The sequence below is a fragment of the Tachyglossus aculeatus genome, chromosome 19 (assembly GCF_015852505.1).
Source record: "Tachyglossus aculeatus isolate mTacAcu1 chromosome 19, mTacAcu1.pri, whole genome shotgun sequence".
Classification (NCBI taxonomy): Eukaryota; Metazoa; Chordata; class Mammalia; order Monotremata; family Tachyglossidae; genus Tachyglossus; species Tachyglossus aculeatus.
The window spans coordinates 10,852,574-10,875,400 of NC_052084.1; the positions used below are offsets into that span (position 1 = coordinate 10,852,574).

At 39.0% G+C, this 22,827-nt stretch overlaps 1 protein-coding gene across 6 annotated transcripts in view; it reads left to right on the forward strand.

The window, feature by feature from the left end:
* The window catches only part of ESRRG (estrogen related receptor gamma), a 449,507-nt gene extending 427,546 nt beyond the window's left edge, over window positions 1–21,961 (forward strand). For all 6 annotated transcript variants that reach the window (XM_038760932.1, XM_038760933.1, XM_038760936.1 and 3 more), the window contains 2 exons: window positions 7,150–7,419; window positions 18,331–21,961. In XM_038760932.1, coding sequence (XP_038616860.1) covers window positions 7,150–7,419; window positions 18,331–18,575 — 515 coding nt within the window. In that variant the 3' untranslated portion in view covers window positions 18,576–21,961. The remainder of the gene's footprint in view (window positions 1–7,149; window positions 7,420–18,330) is intronic.
* Window positions 21,962–22,827: the final 866 nt, after the last annotated feature.

Sequence of the window (22,827 nt, forward strand, 5' to 3'; positions counted from 1 at the left end):
GCAAAATGGGGATTAAAACTGTGAGCCCCATGTGGGACAGGGTCCAACCAATTAGCTCGTCCAGTGTCCAACCAATGTCCAACCCAATTAGCTCGTATCCACCCCAGTGCTTAGAACAATGCCTGGCACATAGTAAGTGCTTTATAAATACCACAATTATTATTATTATCCAGTCCACAGTTCTAGTAGTGATTCTGGTCCATTCCAAGGTTATGCCCAAGTCCTCTAGGCTTCTGGGAGCCAAGCTGCTTGACACCTCACCAGTATCCCAATTTAAACTGTAAACACGTCAACAGCAGGAACCTTTGTCTTGTAGCTTCTGCACCCAAGCACCTGGGAGAGTATCTTGCAGCTAATAGGTGCTCAGAAGCAGTGTGGGCTAGTGGAAAGAATACGGACCTGGGATTCAGAAGTTCCGAGTTTTAATCCCAGCTCTGCCACTGGCTGCTTAAGCACACAAGAAGAACCACAATTATGCTTCTTCTTATTATTGTGTCCCTTTGAGAGGTCCATAAAATCAGACATCGTGGTCCTTAGAACTAAGGTTTTTACTGCTCCAGCTCCCCAGATATCATCATATTAACGTGATTGGCAGAGAACATTGAAATCTCTTCCAGCCCTCCATTATTGTCTGTCTATCCTGGGCATCCTCATGGTAGTCCCTACAATTCATCCAGGCCAGCTGTAAGTTAGGCTTGGGAGTCAGGGCTGCCAGCACTCTTGGAAGTCCCCTGTCACTTTGTGTGGATATTGGCCCATCAGGACCCATGCACAAGGAATCACTAACCATGATGCCCCCACTTCCTTGTCCCCACAAATTCCAACTTGGAGTCACCAAGTGGATGGCCCTGAATTACCACAGAAATTTCTGGTTACTAATTCCCCTCTGACTGCGTTGAAAATATGACTGGAACTGCCATCCCTTTAGATTCTTATTTTTTGCCATATATTTTCGTGCTCTTATCTCAAATTCTATGTTTTTCTTCAAACTCTTAGACATATGGAGCCAATTTAGTGTGACCTCAACCAGCCCTTGTAGAACAAATCAAAAATCTGTCATCCTGTGCATATTTTTACCAGCCTATGATAGTCTCCATCAGCCCTTCCTACACTTATTAACACCATGCCAATGACGGCAGGAGCAGTGGAAGCCTGGAGAAAGTCCATGATGAGTATTTTGGAGCATGTTTTCAATTTCTGTACTCACAAGTGGCTAATTGTAAACTCATTTGGCTACTTGCACACTCAAAATCAGGGGTCAGTGGTTAATTGGTTCTGTAAATTCATTCAGCTCTAAGGAGACTGCATTTACATATTCTGCTCCCTCTCCCTTTTACAGTGCTCTGTCACCCCATCCCTGGAAAATCATTTGCTGAATGTGGGGTGGAAAGTTAATCTAAAAACAGTAGAAAGTGAATCTAGCAAAATTGAATGAAAATAATGTTCAAATGCGACCTCTAATGTTAAAACCTACTAAATGTTTGCTGGCTGGAGCCCCTGCTCTTTTTAAAATAAATGCTGAAAAGTGTAAAGGAAGTTTATTTTCAAATATGAAGCCCTAGAAGTTAGACTCTTGGAAGCTTTTTTTGGAATTAACACATGCTGAAAGGACTGTTGAATAAATGGGCTAGATTGGCTGTAAATGTGGCAGCTTCTAGTCTGTTGTTCCTGTACCCAAATCAGTTGTGATTTATAAATACAAAATCTACATGTATAAGATTTAGATGATCACAACAGTAAAAGCACAAGCATTGAAGGAAGCGTTATCTGGATGAGGTGTCAAATTTTCAAAAGCAGAAGTCATGCAGGAATAATGACCAACAGTCATGTATGTATGTTATAAAAACCTCATAGCACTATGTATATGTCGTAGATCTCACTTTGGCACTTGACCATCTGCAACTGCTTAACTCTAGCCCCTAGTGAGTTGGTGTCCGTAAAGTCCATCTTAATGAAGGAGAGGAAAGCGTCTTCAGGAATATAAAAGATTTACCCTGCTAAGTGCAGAGCAGTGAGCTATGTGCTATAGAAAACAAGTAGTCCATCTGCTGGTTTGCAGAGAGCAACTTGTTCAACAGCTCCTGTTTAAGAGACTACCAAATCTGCAACTTGGGCTGGAAGCCTCCCAAACACTATATGGTTTGATTCCTAGTATGAGGCAGTACACCTTAGAGAACTGCAATCCTGTTATTATTTGTTTTCTTCTTTCCTGTGTCCTATGCATTAAGTTTACTGGTACAGGATAGATAGAATCAAACCTGGGCTAAGGTGCTCAGCCCGTCTCTACTGTATGTTCTTAGGACTCTCGGTGAGCCCAAGCATAATTAGGATTCTAGTATGATATGCTATTTGTTGAAAAGTGTCAGTTTTTAATTGGAAGAGAAAGTCCACAGTTCAAAAACTGGGAACGGGCAAATCAATGCCCTGATTAGCTGTTATTACCAGGACCTGGTGATTTAAGATGCTTGAACTGGCTCAAGAAAACAGCAGAGGAAAGGATGCCTGCCAAGGGTTAAACTCACGTGTTTGCATTGCAGCCTATTTCTGTCAACACTCAGCCTGGGAGATAAACATTTATGCTTTGTGAAATGAAAGTGTATTTTTGAAGACTAGCCGTCAGATATTTTTTGCCCTTCACACTTTCAAATGCTTTAGCCTTTTTTGTAAGTTGACTGTAAAGTGCCTCAGTTTGCCAGTCTTAAAAAAAAAAAAAGGACTTGACAAGTGCCCATGGCATCACTGTCAAACTTATGAGTTTCTAGTAGAGGATGGCAGGAGGGTTGGCACAAAGCAGGCTTCCTTCAAGCCCAATACCTCAGGGGTACCTGACTCTTGAAAAGCTTTTCAATCCTTCCAAATGACGTTATTCCAAACTGTCATCTGGTTTATTTGGAGCACACTATTGCAGATAAACATGCTATTTAACTGCGGGTCAGGGTTTAGAGTTGTGCTAGCAAAATGCCTGAGATACATTAAATAGCACTGACTGGGGAGGGAGATGAAGAGAGATCAAAGTTGTCACCGATATGCATGGAATGATCCGTTGCTAGGGAAGGGGGAGGGGGAAACGCTCAGTATCAGTACACTGTGTTTAAAGAAACCGTGTTACAGGTAAACATTTAAAACTACAAACTGTCACACACCAGAGTTTATCAGCTGATTCTGAACATGAAGTTCAATTGACTTGTTTGCCAAATAATATTTGATTTTTCTTGGTTTATAAAATCTAAATTTTATAGATCAACCAATCACTCAGTGGTATTTATTGAGCACTTACTATGTGCAGAGCACTGTACCAATGCTTGGAAGAGTACAATACAACAGAATTAGCAAACATGTTCAATTAGCAAACACGTTCCCTGCCCATAACTAGCTTACAATCTAGAGGGGATAGCAGCAGTTGTGGTAACAAATCATGTGTATCATAGGTCCTAATCAGTCAGTGATATTTATTGAGTACTCACTGTGTATGTATAGTGCATTGTATGAAGCACTTGGGAGAGTACAGTGCAACAGATTTGGTAGACACACTCCTTTTTGCTGAAAATACCATTACCACACTAGTGATAATTAATGTTTCAAATAAAGAATGTTTAGTTTATGATCTTGTCATTTTTCTCCTGAAAAAGATTGCTTAGAGAAAATTTATCGTAGGACCTTTAAAAACCCTCAAGCTTGCCTTGATAAGTCAGATTCTCTGAGTTCTTTGTTCTTTGCACATTCACTTTTACTAGAAAAAAATTTCAACTTTTTATTTGTCTTATTATGAGTCTGAAAAATAATTATGCTCTTTTCTCTCAAGAAGTAATGCCCATAGTGAGGTAGTAATTAAAAACAAATCTTAAATACATTTTTAAACTGTGGTGTAACCTAGACAGTTGACAGCTATCTAATGAAGAGGCAATTTGTTTTTGTCCTAGAGAAATGAAATCCCAGTGTGTTTTGTCTGATGCTAAGAAAGGAAAACTGGTATATATCTTCATGATACCAATGGTACAGCCTTGAAGGGTTAAAATGTATTTCAGGCACGCTGTAGTTATTTAAAATCCAAGAAGAAATGTAAGTTAATCGTTCATTTAGTAAAATCTGTAAGTGTTGAGTTTGACTTTTACCTGTTTGCTTATGTGTAAGACGACACACATGACTTGTGGAAAGTTAAGCATTTTTTTATAAAGAAGCCCTCCAGAATAGCATAACAAGTCAAGCAGGATAGTCTAGTATTTTCCCTCAGAGTACATATGATTTTCTTTGCTAATGGAAGGCAGTGGCTCTGGGAATGAATAGTGCAAGCACATTTATAAATGCAAGTCCCAAAATGATGGGTTTTTAACATTTTATTTTTAAAAGACGAGAGGCAAAAATTGTTAGTTTTCAGAAAGAAACACTCAAGATCACAAAAGATACGAATTCCAAGTTCAGTTTTTTTCATCAAAACCGATTTTATTGCTTTTGCTTAATTAAACCACCACAGAAATGTGTGTGACATTGTTATGGCTGAAAAATTGTTAATTTGTAAATCACAGGGACAATACGGCCCTGGTGCAACTTTAAAGTTTCCATGCACGTAAATGTCAATAGAGTGCCTTCTCCATCATCAGCACTAAATTCACATTGATGCCTCTTTTCTTCTCCGTATTGATCCCTCCATGAGAACGTAGATTTGTATCTGTTAATTAATGCGTCCTGAAACAGCGTTTGTATTAATCAGGCAGATAAGAAAAATTGGATGCCTGCACCCTCATGACAACCGTAAAAGTGCTAGCCCTGATAAAATCGTGGATGGACCTCAATAAAAAAGTTCCTCCTTCCACTCAATAAACTAATCATCCTGCTTTTAATTATTCGGCAGAAAGATGTGTGGAGATTGGAGAATGTGTAAATCTATTTACTAACAGCAGTGTCTGGGAGGGAGAATAGGACTGTCACAGGAAGGTGCTGGAGGCTACTTTCTCTGTCCATCTGCCACTGCAGAGGAAAAAAAAAGCCATTTCTTGGGAGAATGGCAAGAAACTGTAAAACTAAAGCTGAAAGGAAGGACTTCTTTCTGCTTTTAGCCATTCAGATCCTTATTTTATTTTATTTTTCTCTGAGTACTGAGTCACATTGGAAACTGTTTACCAGAACTGAGGTTTTGCATTTTGTATTAGTGGTTTGGTGTTAGGATCGTTTATTTCCATTTGCTTTTAGTGCAAAGTTGAGTTCCCTTTTCTCCCTCTTTTTCTTTTAGGGTAGAATAATGATAATGGTATTTGTCAAGCACTTCTAGGTGCAAAGCACTGTTCTAAGTGCTGGGGGGATACAAGGTCATCAGGTTATCCCACATGGGGCTCACAGTCTTAATCCCTATTTTACAGATGAGGTAGCTGAGGCACAGAGAAGTTAAGTGACTTGCCCAAAGTCACACAGCTGACAAGCGGCGGAGCCAGGATTAGAACCCATAACCGCTGACTCCCAAGCCCATGCTCTTTCCACTGAGCCATGCTGCTTCTCTAACAAACACTATTAGAACAAATTATTAGAACAGCACTATTAGAACAAACACTGTTGGAAAATGGAAACCAGTAATGCTGAACCAGCCCAGGTCCTCCTTCATTATAGGAACAGTTCTGATTTTAGTGAACAGTACTTTTAAAGTTGGGGCCATTTGTTGATTATTACTGTTCTTAATGAAAACTGAGACTTTGGTGGGTGATTTTTGGATTTGCTCATTTGTTGTTGGCTTAGTCAGTGATGCCCCAAATTCATCTTCCAAAGGGGCTGTCCTCCTAGCAAGTGCCCTGACCACACACAAATAAAGTAAGCTGCTTCATAAGTGACTAATGAAAGCTTTAAAAATATCTTAAGGCCCCCTTAAAGAAAAGCTCAACTAATCCCCTTTGATAGTTTTATTAAGCACTTTTGGATGATGGTGCCAACTGGCAAGCTACTGTAATTTCATGAACTGGCCAAGGAATCACTTCCTTTTCTGTACTAGTCCATAACTCCTAATGCAATTGGGGGCGTTAGCAGTTCGACATAATAAACAAACAGCAATTGTAAACACAAACTTAAAAAATGAAAGCCTAGAATAGTATGCCCTTGGTGACCTGATCAGAAACAGTCCAGGAGAGAGGTTATGTTGAAAGGAACATATTTGTCAAGTCCCCAGAATTGGGCTGCAACTAGACACCTTTCTGAAGACTTCAAAGGTAGTCCTGTTTACCCTAACAGCATGACCTAATGGGGAGAGCATGGTCCTGGAAATCAGAAGGACCTGGGTTCTAATTCTGGCTCTGCCACATGCCTGCTGGGTAACCTCGGGCAAGCCACTTCTCTGTGCCTGTTACTTCATTTGTAAAATGAGGATTAAGACTGTGTCCAACCTGTTTAGCCTATATCTACCCCAGAGCTTAGTAGAGCTCAGAGAAGCAGTGTGGTTCAGTGGGAAGAGCACGGGCTTTGGAGTCAGAGGTCATGGGTTCAAACCCCAGCTCTGCCAATTGGCAGCTGTGTGACTTTGGGCAAGTCACTTAACTTCTTTGTGCCTCAGTTATCTCATCTGTAAAATGGGGATTAAGACTGTGAGCCCCGCCATGGGACAACCTGATCACCTTGTAACCTCCCCAGCGCTTAGAACTAGTGCTTTGCACATAGTAAGCACTTAATAAATGCCATTATTATTAGTAGTAGTAGTACAGTGCTTAGCATATTGCAAGCACTAAACAGTTACCACAAAAAATAAGAGAAAGCAAGTCAGCGTCTTTTTCAGCAGGATCATTGCTTTAATTCACCTAATACATATCTACCTTAATTCAGGAAGAACTCATAAGCAGCTGGTTCATTTTTATTAGAACCACAAATAGGGTCATGATCCCCAGAACTGTGGGGTGTTGGGTTTTTTTTTACCATATTACATTTAATTTGGTGGTCCAATGCTTTAAAATTAGTAGTGCTTCCAACTATCACAATTTCCCGGGCATATTTGCAGCTCCTAGAGGAAGTCTAGCTGTAATTTGAAACTGCTTTTGTAGTATTTAAATACCCTTTAATTTTTCCTTGATTGTTTTGAAGGTGATTCCATCATTCATTGGGAAGCCAAAGTTGCAATATAAGATTGTGGATATCGGCAGAATGTGTCTTAATAATTTGCATTTCAATTTCCCCATTCAGGATTCTCTACCTTGTCCCTGGCTGATCAAATGAGCCTCCTGCAGAGTGCTTGGATGGAGATCTTGATCCTGGGTGTGGTATACCGATCACTTTCTTTTGAAGATGAACTTGTCTACGCTGAAGATTATATTATGGATGAAGATCAGTCCAAACTAGCTGGCCTTCTTGACCTCAACAATGCCATCCTGCAGCTGGTGAAGAAGTACAAGAGCATGAAGTTAGAGAAAGAAGAGTTCGTCACCCTCAAAGCTATAGCGCTTGCTAATTCAGGTTGGCAGATTGGCCTCATTGTCGGTCCATTTTTCATATGTCATTTTTCTCTCCCCTTGATGTTCTCTGCATGGGCATGCTAAATCTCGACAGTGGTACAGTGAGGAAAAAAAGTAACTTTCTGAAAGCAAGAATTGGGGAAGGCAAAATGAGAATATTATTTTACATTTGGCAGGATAGCATAGAAGTCCTGCCGAAACCAGTGGGCAAGCTGAAAGGGAGCATAGTAAAAGCAGTGGCAGTATCAAAAGGGAAAGCTCCTTTGAAATATATAGATTCTGTTCCTTCAAATCGAAGGCATAGACCCGAGCTAGTGCCGGTAAAGTGAGTTTGGTGCCTGTATCCTTGTAGGCGAATCTATTATTTCTGAATGCACCCACCCCTGCATTAACAGCGAAACATTTAAGCGTGTTTTGGAATTACTGATTCAGTTTTAGAGGGTGTTTATGCTTTCTTACAAAACAGCTGTTTTAACTGAAAGATTTCCTTAAAAGGTGACCCTGCTCAAAAGGGGTTAAGAATGACAGAAAGTATTTTTCTCTGCATTTGAACTAAAAAGTGCAGAAGCAGTGAGCAGCATCTGATAAGTAAAAATCGTTTGTGCTTTGTTGTTTTTCCTTTTGTGTCTCCCCTAATGCTTTATTGTGGTCTTAAGTCCCTTTTAGCATTTGCATAAAGTTCAGGATAGATCCCTCTTTAATGACATGCCGATCATTAGATACCTGTGTGTCAATAACATGCTCTGATGCTATGTACCATTGACAGTCACACCGTGCCCCTCCATCTGCTTTTGTTTTGACCCTATCTTTGAACTTTATCTTGGTTGCTGGCCAGTAGTTTTCCCTTTAATTACAAGAAGGAAACTGTCAATAAAATCTGTTAAATGGGATGCAATGAGTGGCTTGAATGGGCGGACGGCTATTTGTTCAAATTCTGCAGCATTCAAGGTATTGACAGTTTGTTTTCTGGGGCCATATGTGACGATCAATCTCAGGCTGGGCTCAGCCGCGCTGAAAAATGAAAAACCAGATTGCTTTTGCTTACTTGTGGATGACGACTTTGTGATTTGGCGCGGTCCTAGTGAGATGAAACCTTCTGCCCAAATTGCCCCCCTGAGAGCCAGAAATGCGTGACTGTTTTTAGAAATTATTTTTAATTGATTTTGTAATTAACAGTTCATCTACGTTATTGATGCAGGAATCCTCAGATTGATAGGAGGGAAATTGTTTTCAACAATGAAGGTGTACTTTCCTATTTGTATTCGTAAAGTAGTGTAACTCTTTACATTTTTAATTGGAAATTTAACGTCCCTCCGTCACTGAGGCCCCTTCACCCCCAGTGCGAATGTAGACACATATGTTTCTCTATGAAGAGCAAGCTTTTGATAACTCCTTAAAGGGTCCCCCTGATCCTTTTCCTTTTCACCTGAGCAAAATTAGCATCAGTATGGCATGTGGCTCCCCCAGAATCAATGCACTGCCAGAGAAGTTTATTCAGTCTAAGATGAATTTCAGATGTCTAATTTTTCATTGTTTGCCAGGAAGGATTCTGTAAAGGTGAATTTGAAGTGTACCATAGGGCATCTTCTGAACTGCTTTGTCAATTACGTAATTAAAAAACTAACATTTCTAAAGATTATTTAGTAATAAAAAAGGAAGGCAAGAAAGATGCCTTATCTTTTATGTTATTTTCTGAAGTGCATACTTATTGACTATTTACAAGTTATGCTACCTGATACTATCACTTCATTGGAGTAATTTAGACATTCATTCTACCAAGAGTATATTCAAATTCAGATCCCATTGGGCATGCCTGGTACTTTCAATTTGTGAAACTAACTTTTTTTTTTGAAATACCAGACCAGTGTGTTTTGGACTGAATATGCATTTAGAGCAGTGGTTTATGGGTAGTTGGTCTTTCTTTAAAAAACTAGTTATTTTTGATCATCTTTTAAAGAGATGAGGTTCAGCTAACAGGGCTTTCCATTTTCTTAACCAGGGAGTTCGTTAGTATTAATTGAAAAGGGACAGATAACAAATGATTGTTACTGCTTTTTTGATAAACTATTGTTTAATATGTTCCCTAAGAGGTTTACACATTATTTCCAACCGAAAATGTAGTGGATTTGCATTCAGTGCTAGGGGGGAAAAGATAGAGTACTGTAGGAAATTTTGTCACCTCCAGACAATTTTGACTGTTCTTGGCTAGATAAATATGGTGTTAGCCCGACTTTAGCCTTTGTAAACCGTTCTAAAAGTCATTGAATTACTGCATGTTATCATGTGGTTTTCACTGCCTAGATTCAGAGAGCAAGAGAAAAGTAACACTGAATTTACCCCTTTCAGCTCCTAATTTTCTTAAAACCTTCTTTCATTGTTGCTAAATGAAAACCCGTGTGAAATTCCCGTATTTGGGAATTCTTTTTGCTTTTACTTTCCTATATCCTTGAAAAACGATTCTAGTTGTCTCATTAAAATTTGAAAAGTGATGTAGAGTAGAAAGAAGTTATAAAATAAAGATGTTATTATATAAAGTATAATTTTAATGGGCACCTTCCCTGTGCCGGTGTGGTTTCAGTACTTGCTTCTTAGGCATTTGCTTAAATTAACAGCTTATTTTAAATATCTGGCATTATTCAATGATAGGGCATGCCACATTTGTTCCTGGGAAATAGAGAATTACCTCTCTGGTGGAAGCAGTTCTATTTTCTCTAGCTTGCTTCATATGAGTACACACATACATATAGACTCTTACTCCATCTGGAAGCTGCTAGAATCATTTTCCCTGTCTTCATGGTGTAAAGCCCCTAAAGCAATAGGCTATCAGGTAATATTTTATTTCTGGAAAATGTTATGTTCCCAGACCATATATTTTTACTATATCAGTTATTTCTTCAAGCAGGAAGCACCCCTTTAACTGCTTAGTAACCTCTGTTCCTTCTCCTGACACTTTATTGTTAAGTGCAGATAGCACCTTGAATGCCTATTAGAGTGGCATGATAAAATTGTGTCTTGCTCATCTTAATTCACTTAGGTTTTGGTTTTTCATCGCACATCACTTTAATCAAATTATAAATGTAAAATCTGGTGATCCAATTAGGGGAATGTTTCTTTTTGGGGTGTTTTCCCTTATTTTCTAGATGATTACTCATTTTTGTGAGCCTTGCATGTTTTTCAAGATTTGCTTGAACACTCTCTTTCCACCATTGTTTCCACTCATCACCATCTTCCCTTTATAACTGTCAAAGAAATTCTTCCATTCTCGGGGTAGTCTAATGCCAGTAGTCTTTGCATTGGGCTTTGCTGAAGTATATGTTTATTTGTCATCTTCTCTGTCCATACTGTGAGAAGTAGCAGTGAGGAAAGGCAATCCAGTCCAACATATCTGCCCCTTTTGCAGTTAATCTCCAGGACCTACTTTGCTGCTCTGTCAAGCGGCCATCAATCCGTTCCCTCTCTCGAAATAAATCTAGATGTCTGTGGAAATCATTGATACTCCGTGTTTAGCAGCACACTAAAATTTCTAAAGAATTACGGAAGATTCATCCCCACCTTAAATTCTCTGTATTAGAAAACCACAGTGGCACTTTCTTGTGCTCAGTGACATTCCTTTTTATTTACTTCTGTTTTGGATGGTGTTACCATTGTATTGCTCAAGACAAGCCTTTACTCCTACTTATAGGGTCTATAACACGCAGTTGGATTTTTCATTCCTGAATTTTTCTGTAGAAAGTTCCATTTTAGCCAGGATCCTGTAATGAGGTGAAGCATATGTAGCATTAAACTTACATTGCTAGTTCTGTAGATGCCACAGATGTTAGTGAAGTCAAGCAACCTTTGGTCCTGTTTTAGAATGTGCCTTTCCTTGCGTGTTTGACAGAGAGCATGTCAGATGTTTCCCTCTGTGCTTGCACCCTCACCATCTCTCCCACCTTTCCCCCATCAATCAGTCAATCAATGGTGTTTGAGCCCTTACTTTGTGTAGAGCACTGTACTAAGCACTTGGGGAGTACAATCCAATACAGTTGGTAGACCCAATCCCAACCCTTATGGAGTTTCCAGTATAATGGAGACAGGGAGTAAAATAAATTACAGCTAGGGGAAGCTGCAGAGTATGAAGATATTCATTCAATCGTATTTAAGATATGTACATAAGTGGAGTGGGAGTAGGGAATTAAAATACTTAGGGGGTATAAACCAAGTGCATAGCACAGAAAGAAGGGCAAAGAGGGAGGGGAAATGAGGGGTTGGTTAGTCAAGGGAGGTTTCTTGGAGAAGTGATTTTAGTAAGACCTTGGTAGCCAGGGAGAATTTCACAGAATGGAAGGTGGGAGGAGTCAAGGAGGGGAGTTAAACTGTCAGAGGCAAAGCTTGCCTCTATTTCCTTGGCATCCTGGGTCTAACAGGAGGCATTCCCAAGAAGGGTATAACGTTGACCTGTTTCCGCGAGTCCAATCATCTACATTACGTCTTAAGTCCAATATAGAGAGCTTAATGCAAACCTTCTTTACAGGAATCATAGTTAAAAATTAAATATTAGTATAATAAGGAAAAGGGGAAAGAGAACAGGCCTGGGAGTCAGAGGACCTGGGTTCAAATCCCTGCTCTGCCTAGTGTCAGCTGTGTGATGTTGGACAAGTCTTTTAACGTCTCTGGGCCTCAGATTCCTCATCTATGAAATGGGACTTAAATCCTTCTCCCTCCTACTTAGGCTGTGAGCCCTTGTGGGACAAGCACTGTGTCTGACCTGATTATCTTGTATCCACCCCACACTTAGCACTTGGCACATAGTGATAACAAGGCTTTAATACTGTGACAGGGCAACAGTATCTGCACATGTTCTTTTTTTTCCAAATTGCTATGGAGTTCACCTGTTGGGTAACTTTTCAAGAGGTATTTAAGCTGAAGCTACACAGGGCCAGAGTTGCTTTGAATCACTCTGATTATGGAGCCCAAACTGCCCTCTCTGTTTGGTTGAGTCCCCCATCGCAGGTCAGGTGACATTTGTGAACCAATCAGCTGGAAAATGAATCATTGGCTTTGCCCTTTCCCACTCAAAGTGCAATGGAGATTTGTCAGCAATCCAGTTAATTTGCTTCATGTTAACAGCCAAACTAGATCATTTTGGCACCGAAGTGGGATTTTTTGGCATGGGTTTCCCACAGTTTGGCTATCTCTGTGGAGTAAATTAACCAGATATTTGACAAATCTCCACTTCATTTTGTGCTGTGAAGAACGCAGTCATCGTCAGCCAGCCTGGCAAACTCTCCTCAGCGAGGTAGACAAAGACAAAACAAAGGGAGAAAGCCATTCGCTCCTGGGGCACAGATGCCCGCAAGCATACACTGCCCTGGTTTTATTCTCTGCCAAAGTGCTTGCTGTCATATCGACAAAGCCTCAGATACTCTCCTGTGTTGTCCTCTTGTTCTCAAAACTGTTTCATTGCTTCAGTACTTCATTTCATCATCCGTTTGCACTTCTGAAAATTTGACCATTTGGCCTGGACTTCTGTTTTCATGGGTTTTTGTTTGCTTGTTTTTTTAATGGTATTTAAGAGCTTACTATGCATCGGGCACTGTACTAAGCACTGGAGTAGATACAGGTTAATCACTTGGACACAGTCCGTGTCCCACACGGGGCTCATGGTCTAAGAAGCAGAATGGCCTAGTGGAAAGAGTATGAGTTAGGAGTCAGAGGATCTTGGTTCTAATGCTGGCCTTGCCACATGTGTACTGCGTGACCTTGATCGAGTCATTTCACTTCTCTGTGCCTTGACCTGAGCAAGATCATACAGCAAGCATTTGGCAGAGCCAAGATTAAAACCGAGGTCCTCTGACTCCCAGGCCATGCTTTTTCCACTAGGCCATGCTTCTTCTCTAAGACTGTGAGCCCTTCGAAGTATAAGGGACTGTGTCCAACCTAATTCATTTGTATCTACCCCAGCGCTTAGAACAGTGTTTGATACATAGTGGTTGCTTAAAAAAATCAAAACAAAACAAAATCATCACTTTAGAGATGAGGTAACTGACTATTCATATTAATGCCTGTCTCCCCCTCTAGACTGTAAGTTCATTATGAGCAGTGAATTTATCTGCTAATTTCTCTTGCATTGTACTCTCCCAAGTGCCTAGAACAGTGCTCTGCACATAGTAAGCACTCAATAAATACCATTGATTGATTGAAGCACAGAGAAGTTAAGTGACTTGCCCAAGTTAACACGCAGACAAGTGGCAGAACTGGGATTAGAACCCAGGCCCTTCTGACTCTCAAGTCCATGCTCTATCCACTAGACCATCCTGCTTCTCTTTTATCCCCACTCCTGGCCATGCCCGCTCTGGGCTATATAGAAGGGAAGCGGGTGTTGGTGCTTTATGCACACCTCCTGCATGTGGCGTAATTGCCATAGCACTGGGCCGTAGCTAAGCATGGCTTCTTCTATGACAATCCCAGGTTTATATGAATCCAGACTTCCCCCTGCATGCATAGAGACCTTGGGCAAGTCACTTAACTTCTCTTTGCCTCAATTTCCTCATCTATAAAATGGGGATTAAATATCTGTTTTTCTCATATATATATATGCTCATATATATATGTTTTTCTCATATATATAGAGAGAGACTGTGAGCCCTATGTGGGACAGGGACTCTCTCTCTGACCTGATTATTTTATACCTTCTCCAGTGCTTTTACAGTGCTTGGCATACAGGTAGTTTCTAACATGCCAAAAATATTAATGCTATTATTATTATTATTATTAGATCAAATTATAATCATTCTCTATCATCCTAAACATTGGTTTTGAGACATTTAATATGAACTTTCAGAAAAGTAGAATGATAATCTTAATTTGATTTGACCCTGATGGTACTTTTCAACAGTGCATGTTTTCTCTCTTTTCTGAGGCTTTGAATAAGACAAGTTCAGTAGTGTTTTCTCTTACTATGAATGGAAGCAAAGCAGAAACTTATTTTTAGAGAAAGTACAACTAATCAGTGTCTTAATTTATTGATCCCCATCAATCCCATTCCCCCCAATTAAAGCACTCCATTCTTTATCCGTTGTAGCATTAAAATCCCTTGCCATCAACAGCACCTGGTGTCTGGTACAGTTCAGTGTGGTTCTTTTCGGGCCAGAGTAGAATTAATTTTCACTATCCTGGGCTGGTTATTTGGCATCTAATTTAAGAACAAATCTTGTATACAACCCAGTTTAATTATTTATCTCAGGACATAAAATCTCTTCTGTATATAGAACTGTTAAGGTTAATACATTTTGGTGAAGGTATGAGTATGTGTGAAATGTTCAAGTTCTCGATTAGGAAATGGATTTTTGCTCTCTTCCTTCTTTATCATCACTTTCTGTTTCACTCTGCTATTGAGTGGAGACCAGAATACATCTAAGTACAAGATGTGGAAAAAAGAAGGCCCACATTTAAACCTGTGTTGTGAAATGGCCTACCATTGTGGTTTTGGGAAATTCATTTAAGCTCCCTAGCTCAATGCCTCCATCTATTAAATGGAAGCAATATTGCTTTCTAGCCTTCCATATGGTTCTATAGGAAAGTGCTTTGTTTAGGAAAAACACTATAGAAGTTGATCAATATTATATGGCATTGAAACAACATATTGGAAAAACCTCCAGCAGTTCAGTTCTTCAAAGATCCTACGTGACTCTTAGGTTCTCATAACTGATAGTAGTTGGTCACCGATTTCACCAGGACCTTCCCCTGGGTTTAGGTGAATCCTTTATGATCCTTGCTTATATATCCTGACTTTTATTTCCTTGGATCTATCTTACCTCCTTCCTACTCCCATTTTATATTGTAAACCAATCTCTGCCATTTGTCTGCTGTGTGAACTTGGGCAAGCCACTTAACTTGCCTGGAGTCAGTTTCCTCTTCTGTAAAATTGGGATTCAGTACCAGTTCTCCCTCTTAGTAAGACAATGAACCCCATATGAGAGAGAGATTGTGTCTGAACTGATTATTCTTTTGGAAGGATTTTTTTGGAGGGGAGGGGAAGGTAGGGGGCACAGGGGACTGTTTTTGTTTTTTCTAATGGTACTTCTTAAGAACATATTATATGTCAGGCATTGTTCTAAACACTGTGGATGATACATAATAATCAGGTCTAATACTGTCCCTGTTCCATGTGGAGATCACAGTCTTATGTAGGAGGGAGTAAAATTTAATCTCACTCCACTTAATCCATTTGGGACTCACGGTCTTAATCCCCATTAAACACATGAGACAAAAGGAACATTGAAGTTAAGGGACTTGCGTAAGGGGCAGAGCTGAGATTGGAATCCAGGTCCTTCAGAGGTCCTCTCAGGCCCATGCTGTGTCTAAATGGCCACTCTGCTTCTCTAAATCTATATATACTGTATTATATATAGTATACATATATATATATGTATTCTGTAATATGTGCGTATATAGTAGTGATAATAAAAGGCAACGTTTGCCAAATAATATGAACAAAAATGTACCTAATTGTAGCTCTTAATCTGACTATGTGTTTAAGGCATTTCCTGCCGAATTCTGTGGGTTTGGAATGGAATCAGTAATAATAATAATAATAATAATGGTATTTGCTAGTGCTTTGCACATAGTAAGCGCTTAATAAATGCCATTATAAAAAAAAATTTGCTAAGCGCTTACTATGTGCCAAGCATTGTTCTGAGCACTGGGGTAGGTACAAGGTAATCAGGTTGTCCCACAGTCTTAATCCCCATTTTGCAGATGAGATAACTGAGGCACGGAGAAGTTAAGGTCACACAGCAGACAGGTGGCAGAGCCGGAATTAGAACCCAGGACCTTCTGACTCCCAGGCCTGTTGATGGCCATTTTCCCCATTGAAGGTCAGCTTACCTCCCACTACCTTGCCCTTCTTTACTTCCAGTCTTGCCCTCCCCTGCTGCAGATTTAGGTCACTATTCGGGGTTTTTGTGTAGTTGACTCAAGGTCCACCAGAACACCTCTGGGTCCTCTGAACAATCTCTCAGAACTCTGAGAAGCCACTGGCAAATTAGAGTGCTTCACCAGGGAAATCCCGGGCAGTGTCCTAGAAGTTTGGTCAGAACTGGGCCATCCATGTATATGTAGTGAGCCAACCAGCTGTTCATTTCCCTTTCCCCCCATCCCTTCATTAAACGAAACCATTCCTGCCTTTGCCCTCCACCCCTCACCTCAGTATTTATATAAACTGATGGCAGTTCTATTAAAGCCTTGCATAAGTCTATAGATTTAGCAGAAAGTACAAAGCACGGATCAGAACTATGGAGCCTGGACTTGAATCAGGCTCCTTAATAGAGATTAATATTTTCCTCAGCAGTCTGCCAGCTGAATCATAGTCTAATTAAATAGTGCAGATTTAGTGAGTTTGCATTTTAAGTATTAGCGGGTCCTAGAATGGGTTTGGCAGAAATGAGTTAGAATCTTTTCTGTAAATGGGAAGTTAAATTATCACAGTAATTTGATTAAATCATTTTAAAATCTTTCAAGCTAAATCACAGTCTTCAAAGAATAGTTTGAAGTCCTAATTGCTGTTTGTGAGCGTATCTCTCTGCTATTTGTTCCCACCTCATTTCATATGACATACTACAATATATCTCCTAGACTCTAGCTACTGTGATGACTTGAATTATCCAACTTTCTTTCTGGGTTTCTGTAGGGTAGCTTTCTCTCTGTCTATAATGCTTTTAGGCAATTCAGAGTCAAATACCAAAGATATTTCCTCATTGTCTCTGTCCCTTAGAGTCCTTCAGGACAAGAGTTGGGTCTCATTTTAGGAAAAGGATTTTAGTAAGCCATTTATTTTCAAGAACTTTTTCTGTTTCAAATTCAAAGAACTCTATCCTCTTTGAGCATTTTCATTCTAATCAGGTGTTTACCTGTGCTTGCTATATGTGGATAGCTAATCCTGTATCAGACAGGTAAAAGATATCATCTGCAACAAGGTGGGAAAAAATGGGTTTTCAGAATATAGTAATCAATGCTGTATGTCTCCTGACTTTCCTTTAATTAATTTGATATCCTTCTCCTATTGTACTTTTTTAACCACTTGAATTTTTTAATTACAGATCACTTTTGTCGCTGCTATCTAATCTTTGAATTGTGTGCACAATTTGCCTAACTGCATGTATCTTAGTGACTGCATTCACTGAGCAACAGAATTATTAAACATGTAGAATCCCCAAAGGAACCCATTATGTGTAATTAACAGATAAACTGTCATCAGAATCAATAAAATGTGCTAAATGATGCAAACTTGTATATAATTAAGGGTCTGTTTTAGAGCAGGAGCTGTAACTTTTATTTTTTTTTCCATTTGCTCATTCCTTTCTAGAACAGTAATTGTGCCGACCTTGTTCACCTTTCCTTTGTTACTGGAATTAGGTTTTTAAATCAGCTATTTTAGGGTGAAGCCCCCTGCCCTGTATGTTGAAAATATGAGAAAACAATGATTCATAAAAGCATTGTTTCCTGTATTAGAACTAGATTATCTTTAAGAGTACTCAAGAATTGTTTCCATTCTATAATACTGTTTCAAATGACCATGGTATCATTAAAAAAAGCCTAATGCTAGGGAACCCTGGAATTAGGGGTGAATATTTAAGGGAAGGAAGGAGACACGTATTGAAAAGTGGTTCCAAACCCAAGTTAATGAATATTAAAAAAAACAAGACTTTTCTTGTTTCTGTGACAGAAATAACTCAAGTGATTTGTCTAGTGGATTTTTTTTCCCCCTTTAAATAGTCCTCTTTGAAGCAGTGCATGTCTCTGGATGCACAAGATTTTACAGTCAGAGGGAAATTTACAAACAAGCTACAGCGTAGATACACACCACACCCCCACAATATTTTTTCTAGCCTCCTTGGCTCAAAAAAAGAAAATGTCTGTCTTTGTTTTCCAGACTCCATGCACATAGAAGATGTCGAGGCAGTTCAGAAACTTCAAGATGTTTTGCATGAAGCGCTTCAGGATTATGAGGCTGGCCAGCATATGGAAGACCCTCGTCGAGCCGGAAAGATGCTGATGACTCTGCCCTTGCTGAGGCAAACATCTACCAAGGCTGTGCAGCATTTCTACAACATCAAACTGGAAGGCAAAGTCCCCATGCACAAACTTTTTTTGGAAATGTTGGAGGCTAAGGTCTGACTAAAAGCATTCTGGGCCTTCCCATCTTGCACGCTGAAAAAGGGAAATCAAACAGGAGAGTAGTGGCAAAGAAATCTAGAGTCATTTAACAAGCAAAAAAGACTGCACTGATCATTATTTAGCAGCAAGACTGTGAAGCAGCTTTCAACTTCCTTCTGTATCTTTCTGATGCATTTTTTCTCTCTCTCTCTCTCTGTCTCTGTCATTCTCTCACTCTGCCCCTTTCTCTCTCCCTTCATTTTTTTCTTCTTTTTTTCCTGCTGCTGAACTTTTAAAAGAGGTCTCTAATTGAAGAGAGATGGAAGCCAGCCCTGCCAAAGGATGGAAATCCATAATATGGATGCCAGTGAACTTATTATGAACCATAACGTCCCCAATGACAAAGGAATCAAAAGAGAAAACCAACGTACCTAGCAGTACAGTACGACACAGTGAATTGACTGAATGCAGTATTAGATTTCATAGGAGCAGTCTCTAATTAGACATCCTAAGCGACGTTGCATCGGCTGCTTCTTACCATTGCATTTTCCATCTAGATCAGTTACAGCCATTTGATTCCTTAATTGTTTTTTCAAGTCTTCCAGATATGTTAGGTTAGCTACTATGTAACTTTTTCAGGGAATAGTTTAAGCTTTATTCATTCATGCAATACTAAAGAGAAATGAAAAATACTGCATTTTTGTGCTGGCTTTGAATATTGATGAACAATAATGAAGGACAACTGAATCCTGAAGGAAGATTTTTTTAAAAGGTTTTGTTTCTTCTTACAAATGGAGATTTTTTTTGTACCAGCTTTACCCCTTTTCAGCCATTTATTAATGTGGGGATTTATCTTAACTCAAGCAATAGTTGAAGGGAAGGTGCATATTATCACGGATGCAATTTATGTTGTGTGCCAGTCTGGTCCAAAACATCCAGTTTCTTAACATGAGCTCCATAATACCTAAATGTTCACTAACACAAAGGATTTGATTACACCCACAGCACATATGAGTAGTCTAACATGTAAGCGCTCCATGTTGAATAAAAATCTGTAGCATTGTTAGGAGGGTGAATCTGTACTCCAGATGTACAGCGGCTTCATGACTTCTAACGGCTGCTGGGCTTAGAAGGAAATACCGCCTATTGCTGAATTTCCAGTGTTTCATGGACAGAACCGTGAACCGATTTTTGATAGTGGCATAAAGGCGGAGGCCAAAATTAGCCAAAAAAAATCAGCAGAGATTAGACCACTGACCAAATATTGAAACCTAAAATTTCTGGACTTGTTCCACGTAGACTCTTCTTTTCCAATGAATTGCAGGTTTTGCCAATAAATAAGCCAGTTTATGTGCTTTTCAACCAGTATCGTCACAGCATGAAAGCCAGTCAGATTCAAGACTGTTAAGAAGAGGTGTAATCTAATGCATAGACCAATTAGATGCCCCCAGGAAACTACAGTCGCTAAATAACCAATAAACAATAACCTCCATCAAATGCTATACCAATGTACCAGTGTTAGTAGCTGCTCCCTGTACTATGTGAACATTCTTATTCTATGTACACAGATGTAATTAAAATTGTAATCCTAACAAACAAAAGAAATGTAGTTCAGCTTTTCAGTGTTTCATGTTTGCTGTGCTTTTCTGAATTTTTATGTTGCATTCAAAGACTGTTGTCTTGTTCTTCTTGTGGTGTTTGGATTCTTGTGGTGTGTGCTTTTAGACACAGGGTAGAATTAGAGACAATATTGGATGTACAATTCCTCAGGAGATTACAGTAGTATATTCTATTCCTTACTGGTAAGAGGGTTCTTCCTAATAACTAAGAGATTGAAACTCCAAACAAGTATTCATTATGAACAGGTACACATTGAAGTCATAATATTTTCAAAACAAGGGATAATTTCTGTAACAGTTTATTATAGAATACCAATGTATAGCTTAGAAATAAAACTTTGACTATTTCAAGATTATAGATAAGTCTAATTTTTAAATGCTGTAAATATGGCTTTTACGCAATCATCTCTCCAGATGTTGTTATTAAAACTTGCTCTGTGTTGTTGCAAAACTTTTTTGGTGCGGAAACACACCAAACTATTGCTATTTTGTGTGCTTTAAACAAATACCGTGGATTGGAAATCCATCAACCTTGTGCTCGAAAAACTGTGTATATCATTAGCTATATGGGACTATATTGTAGATTGTGGTTTCTCAGTAGAGAAGTGACTGTAGTGTGATTCTAGATAAATTATCATTAGCAATTCATTCAAATGGTCAATAACTGGAAATTTATAGCTGTGATAGTTCAGCAATTGGCACATCCCTTTAAAAATAACAAAAAAGCAATTACAACTCCTGGGGAAAAAAAGGTGCTGATTCTATAAGATCATTTATGTATATGTAAGTGTTCAAAAAAAGTTTATTTTCCAGAAAATTTATGCAGGGTTTAAGTTGCTACAGTTCAACTTCACTATATAGATGAATATGAATATAATATAAACATTGTTTTCACTGTATCACATTAAAGTACCTGGGCTTCAGAGTCAAAAGCCAAACAACAAGAACAAAAAAGCTGGAGATGTGTTAAAGGAACACGGTGCAGTTTTCAGTTTCCATTTTCAGAAAATGCTCACCACTGCAAAAGAACAAGGTAAAGAAACAGATCTAAAGAAGTAGCTAGAAGAATTAGGTGGGTTTTAAGGCAATATTAATCTTAAACCTTCTTTGAGGCGAGTTCTTTCAAGTTTCATCCAGGATCGCTTCCTGTGACATTTTGGGAAAATGATAGATGTGTATGTTTTAGCCATGACAATTTAATTTCTGTGTTTGCTTCATTTATTTTTTTCTTATTTAAAGCAATATGATTGTGTGACTATCAGTAGTTACACTTGTGTTTCAATCAGATCAGATGGTTGTATTTATTCCACTATTTTGCATTTAAATGATAACATAAAAGATATAAAAAATTTAAAACTGCTATTTTTCTTATAGAAGAGAAAGTGGGTGTTGGTGATTGTATTTTAATTATTTAAGCGTCTCTGTTTACCTGCCTAGGAAAACATTTTATGGCAGTCTTATGTGCAAAGATCGTAAAAGGACAAAAAAATTTAAACTGCTTATAATAATCCAGGAGTTGCGTAATAGCCAGTAGTAAAAACCATGTCTATAGCTGTAGATGGGCTTCGCATCTGTAAAGCAATCAACTTGTATATTTTTGTGATGTGTATCATACCGTGTGCTCCAACAAATGTCCATTTGTGTAAATGTATTTATTTTATATTGTATATATTGTTAAATGCAAAAAGGAGATATGATTCTGTAACTCCAATCAGTTCAGATGTGTAACTCAAATTATTATGCCTTTCAGGATGATGGTAGAGCAATATTAAACAAGCTTCCACTTTTGATTGCTCTTTTGTGGTGTGTTTTTTTTCCACGAGAAAACCCAGTCAATAAACATTACCCTTTGTTGCTTCTGTTCGAAGAGTAGCTCAGAGTACCCGTTTCCTCAAAATAAAGTGGGAGTATAAATATGTGCTATATAAAGGCTTGTCAGATTGAATTGCTGTGTGCTGAGAGACATTTTGCATACCCTTAAATATGCAAAATGTCTCGTAGTCCATTGGAATTCATTCTGACAAGCCTTTATATAGCACTTATTTAATCTTAAAGCATCTCCGTATCAACCTGCATTACTCAAAATTATTGCCTCCGTCACTGTCATAACAGAAAACTTTCCTCCTATTTTAAGCGGAGATACCTTTTTGCGGTGTCTATTATTTCATTCCCTTCACCATTAAATAGTCTTCCCCCTCCCTCCCTTGGATTTAGGATGGAGCAAGCCAGATATGCTTTGTTGATTAGGGATGTGATTTTGGACCAGCTTTTCTGAATGAGAGGAGTTAACAATGGGGGCTATGGATCGGTGTTCATTAAGGGAGAGAGCTGTCTTCAAATTCAAAAGGGTTAAACAGCACAGCTTAAACTGACAGTAAATGGCCTCCTATCGCCTTTTACATTATGAAAGGTTGTAGCCCTCATTGCACAGGGGTCAGGCTCTACTGCCAGTGGACCCTTCTGGCACTATCACAGAAGTGCTAATGTGTGCTTTTTCTTGCTTTTTAGCCTATCTTCATAGTGTTTTGTCATTGTGCTTGCCCACTGTGTTTCTCACTTTCAGGGCTGGCCATTCTCTGGAGAGGCAGGCTGATGACACAAAGGCTACTAAACCGAATGGGATTCAGGGACTTGAGGTTGCTTCAGCCACTAAG